Source organism: Saccostrea cucullata, unplaced genomic scaffold (assembly GCF_032062105.1).
Source record: "Saccostrea cucullata isolate Sc308-1 unplaced genomic scaffold, CSIRO_AGI_Scuc_v1 ctg2844, whole genome shotgun sequence".
In the NCBI taxonomy this organism is placed as follows: Eukaryota; Metazoa; Mollusca; class Bivalvia; order Ostreida; family Ostreidae; genus Saccostrea; species Saccostrea cuccullata.
This window is the reverse complement of record NW_026938648.1, coordinates 49,581-58,442: the sequence shown is the minus strand read 5'-3', so window position 1 is coordinate 58,442 and position 8,862 is coordinate 49,581. Positions and strand designations below refer to the sequence as shown.

The following is an 8,862-nucleotide window of genomic DNA, read 5'->3' as shown; positions in this document are numbered from 1 at the left end:
CAGATGACGGAATGGTGTTCAACTGCGGCTGATGACACCGTTGATAATTCTAACAAAGAGCAACTTAAATTTAGCCTTATGTGGATTAACGATAATTTTGAGCCTAATGAAACCTTTCTTGGATTATACGATATTGAGGATACATAGGTATCAACCATCTTCATTGACACTTGCCAGTAAGGACTTTGGAAATTTAACTTGTAGTTTGGTCATTTATGATGTCAGTGTTAAGACATGGCAACATATATGGTTGGATTTAAGTCTGGTGTGGCCTCTCGAATCAGTTCGATAGAAAAGCGAGCAGTTTCTATGCACTGCTGTGGCCATATTCTAAATCTTGCTTGCGGTGATGCAATTAAATGTTGGCGCATGAACTTGGGACAGTTGGAAAGCGGTGAACATTGAGATGTCATCTGCCTTAATGATATCTAGTTTGCAAGGTCATTTGGCACATTTTCCGTGGCCCACCAAGTGGCAGGATTCAGACATGACATAAGATATAACCGGATTATTATAACGCCCTGTAGATCTCCTTTCAATGGATAACAGCATGTATTTTAAAGCAAAGCATTTTTGTTGTTGCAATTATTCAATCGCTGTAATACAAGCTGTTAATAAAGTAAGTGTACCGAAAGATTGGACAAATTTTGGCATAAGCACAGTAAAGCATTACTAAGTAAACGACTGTTAATACCAAGTAGGACTTGCATGTTTTTTTCCTTTATGAGAATGAAAAGCATCAACAAAAATCTTTGACACATATTTTTTGCAGTTATATTTGATTGCTTGTGACTCATAACATGTACGGTGTATTAAATAAGCTAAAACCATTTTTATTTTAAACAAATTTATTGTACAATTCTCAATAAATCTCCAATAAAATATTAACAATTATGCAATATATGTACAACTGTGTGATATGATGGTAAAATGTTAGGTAATGATATGATTTGTTCAGATGATTATCTCCTACCAAGAATAGCAGAAAATAAATAACGAGCGGGAATAAGCACGTGATCTATAATGTGTACTACTCCGTTGGTGGCGCTTATATCGGCTTTTGTTACGTGGGCATTGCGATTAACTGTGACGCTGCCAGAACCTGGAAGTAAAACAAATTCAATTATTTTAGATACAACCATTATTTCTTGAGATGAAATAAATCTGTAAAGGCTATCAGTCCAGTTATTGAGAATAAAACTTACTGCTGACTCCAAGTCTGATGACGTCATGGTGAGTATCAAGAGTTCTAACATATTCGCGGTTGTAAAGACCAGCTGAGTATTCAGTATGTGGAACAACATGGTATTCCAGAATTTCTGAAAGATTAAAACAAATATCAGAAATGTACGACATGATTTTAAGGGAAGACTAAATCACATCTGTTGAAATGGCATACTTTTTTAATTGTCGCATCTACGTACCTTTTAAAAGCGTTGGGTTTCTTCTCAGATTGTCCAAAACATGACTACCAAGTCTGGCAAATGCTGCATTTGTTGGTGCAAATACTGTTAGTCCATCGCCTGAAAGGTTAAAGAAATAGATACATGTATTATATGAACATTCAAAATCAAACTTTCCTAATTTCACACCTTAAAGAAGCAATGCATATAAATATGTGCTGCAAAATACCTTGCAGAGCTCCGGCCAAACCAGCTGACTGGACCTTTGACAGAAGAGTACTGAGGTCACTGTTTCCTGCCACGAGATCCACAATACTTCCTTCAGGGGGCATCATCACGGTGTCGATTACGTGGACCATTCCGTTTGATGCGGTCAGATCAAAGTGGGTGATTTTGGATCCTTCCACTGTCACAACCTTTCATTAAAAGATTTAAAAAATATATTTCTTCTCTTTGGTATATTGTTACAATATTTTCACTGTTTAAGATGGTGAACCATTCAAAATAAGGTTAATGGTACATTTTATTTAATTGATACTCAAAAATGGAGAGATTCTATGGTAAAACAATTCCAGAATGTAGTCTTGCATACTTTTATTGAGTTAAATCTGAAACGTTTTTTTTTATTTTCAACAAAAATAATCAATAAAAAGAGAACACCTACATGGTTATGACTGTAGATGTTGAATCTGATTTTGGTTCCCGCCAAAGTCTCCAACTGAAGTTCATTAGAGGCATCAGCTTTGTGGATGGACCCCTTGACCACGTGATATTTCAGGATGTTGGCCAGAGCTGTTGTGTCCTTTGAGAGACTGTCAAGGGTAGCTTGGGGAAGTTTGGCAAAAGCAGCATTTGTTGGAGCAAAAATAGTGAATTCCCCTGAAAAGAACATATTTGTTCAAAAGATATCACCAGATCATCTTTGAGAGAAAATGTTTCTACATCTACAAATGACATGACCAGGGAGGAAATACTGAAAATTGACGATGTTTCTGAATTATCCTGGTATAAACATTATTTATATTTAATCCCCAATCATTTTAGGCAGAGGTAAAAGAGAGTGGTTGAGATTCTTATATTCCCTAAATATTTGTAACCATGAAGCATACGATTGAAATTGATATAATACAGTATTCATGAATCATTTAATTAAATAATTTTTGCTTACCTCCTAACAAAGCATCAGCTAATCCTGCTTGCTGTACAAGAGCAATAAGAGTTGTCTCCCCGTCGTTCTGGAGAACTTCTACAAGGTTTCCAGCGAAAGCACTCTGTACAATCACAGCCAATGTTAGGAAGGCAATCATTTTGAGATTTTACTAGTTCTGAAGTTGAGATCGAACTGTATAATTCACAAAATGTCCGAACTTTTATAGTATCCATCCTTTATGTAAAACAAAGAGGTATTTTATGTAAGGGACACAGCATCAGTTTCGAAAATGTGAGTCAAATGTTTTGTAATGTCCTTATGGAATTTCTGGGCACCAAAAGGGGAGCATTGTAAGAAAGATACTACTGTAACATTGTCTTCTATTCTTTCCCTTGTAATTTTGATCGACAATCTGGAGATTAGCAACTGGTGGGTTTTTTGCCATGGACAATAGCTTAAAACAAATAAATATAACTAAGAATAAAAGGAACATTGTTTTGGGGGCCTCAACACGTTTTCCACGTTTCTTAAGGAATTCTTCCGTTGACCAGACTAAGCCACGGACAGTACGTGTTATCATGTGTACGGTTGTGAAGGCTTTTATCAAATTGAAGACTGTTACATGTGACACACTTCATGACTTTATTGTACTTAAGACGCTTTCAGATGTTTTCAATGGTGTTATGTCGGTTCTGAAATTTACACCTGCTTCTCTCCCCCTTTACACTCCTAAAGAATATTTTTCGACAATATTAATATTTCTGTTACTAAGTAACTTATTACGATTGCTATCTTTAAATGGAACTTTTGCGGACTCCAAACATTTTTTCATTAGTATTCGTAATTTTTAGCAAAAATTTAATGTTTTGCCACTACATATTCTAGGGAATACTTTATTATACTGTATCATAGTACCTAAAGATGTTGTGTTTTTATTTATGTAAGAAGCCATCAAGCTCTTAGCAATTTCATGCTCTAAAGTTATTCAATCTATTTATTTTTCTTTCTCGTGGACACATGTATTTTTATTCCCGTCGTAATTTTCGAAAAATTGTCACACTCAAATCAAATGGACAAAATGGTTGGTACTGAGGGAAATGCCAAGGATCCACCCCACCTTTGAAATATGAGAGCAAAAGCAAAGGTCAAGGTTAAAATCACTGATGACCAAGAAAGGCCTTTTCTCAAGAAATAAGCCTGTGAAAAATGAAAACTCTAGCACTAACTGTTAAAAAGCTATGACCAAGGTTACTTTATTTTACAAACAAAAAGGATCAGCACCCAAAGATTTTCTTAAGAGGATTACATCCATGGAATGTATAAAAACCTTAACATCAGCTGTTCAAAAAGTTATTTCTGAATTCAACTCTTTGTAAAATGTTGCAAAATTGAAAGATGCGTTGCGGCTTAAGAAAATTCAAAGAAATTTCAATTTTTAAGCTAGCATTCACATAAACCAATTCTAATCCTAATATTATTAGATAATTGTGGGGGACCAATATTCGCAAGAATTGTTGTCCCCGCTTTCGATGTCCTTGTGACTGAAATGCCATTTTTAATGACATATTGTGTCAAATATGAACGCCCTATCATATATGTCATTTAGAAATTATCACCGAAGTTGATTGTTTAGCTCTACTGGTCAGAGACCAGAGCTTATACGATAGTAATACGTCCGTCCGTCCGTCTGTATGTAAACATTTTTTTTCAAAATGCCACTCCTCCTACAGTTTTGGTCTGATTGCAATATAACTTTACACACAAGTAGAATACACTAACATACATATAGAAATCCATCGGTTTTGGATTTCAATAAACGGTTTGCCATGGTTACTTAAAATGGAAATTTTTGTGAACTTCCTTAAAAACACTACTCCTCCTACAGTTCTGATCGGATTTCAATATAACTTTGCACACAAGTAGAATACATTAACATACATAATTTATTGCATCAGTTTTTGATTTCGATGAACGGTGTTGCCATGGTTAGGAAAAATAGAAATTTCTGTGAAATACTTTAAAAACGCTATTCCTCCTACAGTTTGACTTGATTTCAATATTACTTGACACACAAGTAGACTACACTAATATACAAAATTTAGTGCATCGGTTTTTGATTTCGATAAACGATGTTGCTATGGTAACTAAAACCAGAAATATCTGTGAAATACTTCTGGTTTCAAAATAAGGTCAATCGTAAAGGTCATGTTCAAGGGATCAAAAATCATAGCATGCTCGGAAATATCTTGCCACAGGTAATGCATATGTCAATCATAAAAGCCCTATCTCTTCTCAATCAAAAGCTATGAGGAAAAATTAACAATTTTGAAAAGTAGGTTAAACTTCAAGGTCAAGTTTACAAAATTGATTTTCTATTGTTTAACGTCCCTCTCGAGAATTTTTCACTTATATGGAGACGCCACCACTTGCCGGTGGAGAGCTGCAAATTTTGTCCTATAATCAGCCCTCAGGGCCATTGAGCAGGGAGGGGTCTTTTTCGTGGCAACATCTACGGCGACACAGGACCTCGGTTTATACGGTCTCATCCGATTTTCCTCTTCAGTCCCACAGTGGGATTCGAACAGTTTGAGGAATGTGTAGTCCTTTCTTGGCGACTCTAGAGCGGACGCTCTAACCACTGCGCTACGCAGACGACAAGTTTAGAAGATCTAAAATCATAGTGTATTTAGAAAGGTCTTATCACAGGCAAACACAGATATAATGTGAAAGCCCTATCTCTTCTTAATTTCAGAATTCATGACCAATATTTAAGTTTTTGAAAAGTAGGTCACTTTATGGTCAAGGTCATTAGGTTAAAAATTATAGTGTTTAAGAAGGTCTTGTCACATGTTATACACATTTTAATATGAAAACACTATCTCTTCTCATCCAATAGTTATGGCCAATTCAAAGTAATGTTTAATTTTTTTGATAGGTCAAACATCAAGGTCACGGGGTAAAAAATCACAGTGTATTTAGAAAGGTCTTGTCACAGGTAATATACATGTATAATATGAAAGTCCGATCTCTTCTCATTCTTAAGAAATGAAAAAGATTAAAGGTTTTCGTTACGGATTTCCCCTCCCTTTTAATTTCAAGTCCCGTCTACTTTTGCAAAAGCTTGAACACATTGGTTTTTTAACAATCCTGAGTATTTTTTTGGCGAAAGCGAGCGGACATTTTTCACTATTTGATTGATTTACTGGTGTGTCAGTTTTGTCCATAACTTTTTTTAGCTTCTGTAACCATGACTTTCGTATTTCACATGTCTATTCCTTGTGACAAACCTGTTTATTAATACAAAATTTGAAATTGACCTAATAGTTACTTACATAATATATATACACAAAAATTCTCAAATATTAATATGATATTTATATCAAATTACTCATAGTATGTCAGAAGTCCTTATAAATTTTCAAAGAGAGATATCAGGAAAAAAGTTGCTTTGCTGCTGTTTGTAATAAAGGTATTGTCAGGGTTCTAATGTTACTCTGATTTTCTTGCAAATTAAAAAAAAGCAAGAAACTGATATATCACATGGATATCTAGGTCAAGTTCTGTTGGTACGTACCATTTTTGACACTACAGCCTTATACCCAACCTGAAAAATTTCAATTTTTGCCAAAGAAATATCTGTGTCATTTTCTTCGCAACTGTTGTACAAACTGAAATGAAATTTGGTATTCAGATATATCAGATGAATATCTAGGTCAAGTGTTTTTTACTAGTATATCATCGCACTATTTTTGATAGAGAGAGGCATCCTTGGACTTTACTTCAATTATTTGCAGTTTTCTCTCTCTAATTGTCACCGTTGTAATACAAAAAAATTTAGTAAATCAGACATTAACCTGATAAATATCTACGTTTAATTGTCACTGAAATATAAAAAAATGCCCCTTGAACAAAAAAAATTCCATTATTTGCTCTCTCTTTCATTTTCTTTGCAATACAAAAAACTGAAATGATATAATATACAGATTCTCTCTCTTAAATATCTGTAATACAAAAAATCTGTTTAGAATTAAAATCCCTCCATTTTTGATACATTTACCTTTATATGAAAATTTGAAATTAACAGTATTACATGTTTTACAAACATCTCTTGTTCACATATGTATTCTTTGTGGCAAGACCTTGAAATATTACTTAAAAATTTATCATTAACTTTTTAACAGGTGTTGCTACGTATTTTGCATCAAAAATATTATGTTTCTTGTCTTAAAAAGCACAGAATAATTATATCAATATATTTTCTTGCATTAAATGCCTATTTTACATTTCCCGTTATGTTGCCATTGGCTGGGTAATCCGTGTGTTAACAAACACATCTTGTTCCACATATTGAGAAGAGAGTATCAGTCACATTATCCAGTGATGTGCATACGATGGGCAAAATATTTTATCTGGCGTGGTTGCCGGTGTAACGACGAAAAGTGATCCTCGTAGAATATCGACCGGGGGTCATTTTCTACGAAGAAATTTGACTCCCTGGTCAATATTCTACGTAGAAAAATGACTCACTTTTCTGTAGAAATTATGGCCTTGGGGTCGTTTTTCTCCGCGTGCATTGTAGAAAAATGATCCCGTAGAATAATGACCCCTTGTCATTTTTTGATGCAAAAACGTTCCTTTTGGTAGGAATATTCTTGTTAGGCAAATGTATATATTAAATATGATATGAAGCTGCCTGATGCTTTGAAGTGTTTTTTTTTCTGAAAGCTTGTAAGCTTAGATAACGAAATCAAAGCTATACAATACCTTATATTTTAAATAATACAAACTGTTTTATCCCCATTTAAGGTTAAACAATATTAAATGTATTAAAATATTCTAAGGCTATTTAGGCAAAGAAAATTTTTCTATGTGCGCATTCATACAATCATTTATTACATTATATATATATCCATAGTTGTCATTTTCGTCTTTAAATAATATTCAAAAATGTCAGAAATTGTTTTTAAAAGTTTAACGTTTTTTATCAATCTCTTTAATTTTACCCTGAATAAAGGGCGCTAATTTGCAAAACTCAATTTTTCAAAAAATACGTTATTGGTTTCAAACTACTTTTAAAAATGGAATGATTTACATGCAATTTGTAAAAATAAGTCGAAATTAAATTGCCTCTGACTTATGAAAAGGGCAACAAACAGTAGTTGTAAAATATCTTTTCCCCGTTCTACATGTACAAAACTTACATTTGTAAATGTGATGATTTAACTAAAAAAACAAGTTTTTTTTTTACCAAAAATTGGCACATGTACATGAAAAAAAGCAAAACAAATGTTGGATTATGAAAAAAGTAGTTGCTTTACTTATTATACTTACTCCCCGGTGAACAAAGTTTAGGGAAGGGGGTATATAGTTTTTGTTTGTTTATTTGTCTGCAGAAACTTGTACCTTGCCCATAACTTTAGACAGGGTGGGACTATGGCTTTCATATTTCAGTTGTATTTTTGTGACAATACCTTTTTTGTGTACAACCAATTTTGACCTTTTGACCTTGGAGTTTGACACACTTTTACACAAAATTTCAAAACTTTTACTTTGGCATTAATTTTTGGACGGTATTTGCTAGGACTTTAGATATCGAAGTAATGGCATGGTAGACTAAGAGTTCATTTGTGTTTGAGGGACGTTACAGCAACCATTTGTCAGTTGCCTGTGTTGAAAAGGAAAGTTTTTTTTTTAATTTATAGATTTAATTTATAGATATCTCTAAAGATTGAACGAATATTCACTCAGATGTTTTTGACAGTGTTGAAAGAATTTTTAATATCTTTGTAAGAACGTTTTCGATGTGTATGGCATTTCCTGTATATACAGGAAAAAGTATAGTACTTTATATAAGGTAGTTAAAAAGTATATATTTTAAAGCAGAATGCATACAAATATATATATATATATATATATATATATATATATATATATATATATATATATATATATATATATATATATATATATATATATATATATATATATATATATATATATAAAAGATTAAAGGCAAGAACTAAGGAAATTAAATTTATATAATTAAATTGCGTTGCTTTTCTTGCTTCTATGTGTTTTGGGATTTGTAAAAATTTTAGTTTATGGTTATCAGAAACATATCATGCCATTTTCGGAACAGAACCTTTGAATGATAAAAAAAACCCACCTCAAAATATAATAATATTTAATTATGCTCCTCAGTGAAGAAGGATATGGAGATCACGAACTGTATTCAATATCAAAGTCCATAAAATCATCAGGAAATAATGGGAAAATCCGTCTTCAATTCAGTTTATAAATAATGGACTT

At 33.0% G+C, this 8,862-nt stretch overlaps 1 protein-coding gene across 1 annotated transcript; it reads right to left on the bottom strand.

Annotated features, from left to right (window-relative positions):
- Positions 1–930: 930 nt before the first annotated feature.
- Positions 931–2,824, bottom strand: LOC134250807 (transforming growth factor-beta-induced protein ig-h3-like). Its single transcript, XM_062733151.1, has 6 exons — positions 2,572–2,824; positions 2,068–2,282; positions 1,633–1,819; positions 1,425–1,523; positions 1,206–1,319; positions 931–1,102 (listed from the first exon to the last, which is right to left on the bottom strand). The coding sequence occupies exons 1-6, from the start codon at positions 2,708–2,710 to the stop codon at positions 963–965; spliced, it is 894 nt and encodes a 297-aa protein (XP_062589135.1). The 5' UTR covers positions 2,711–2,824; the 3' UTR covers positions 931–962.
- Between the last annotated feature and the right edge of the window lie 6,038 nt (positions 2,825–8,862).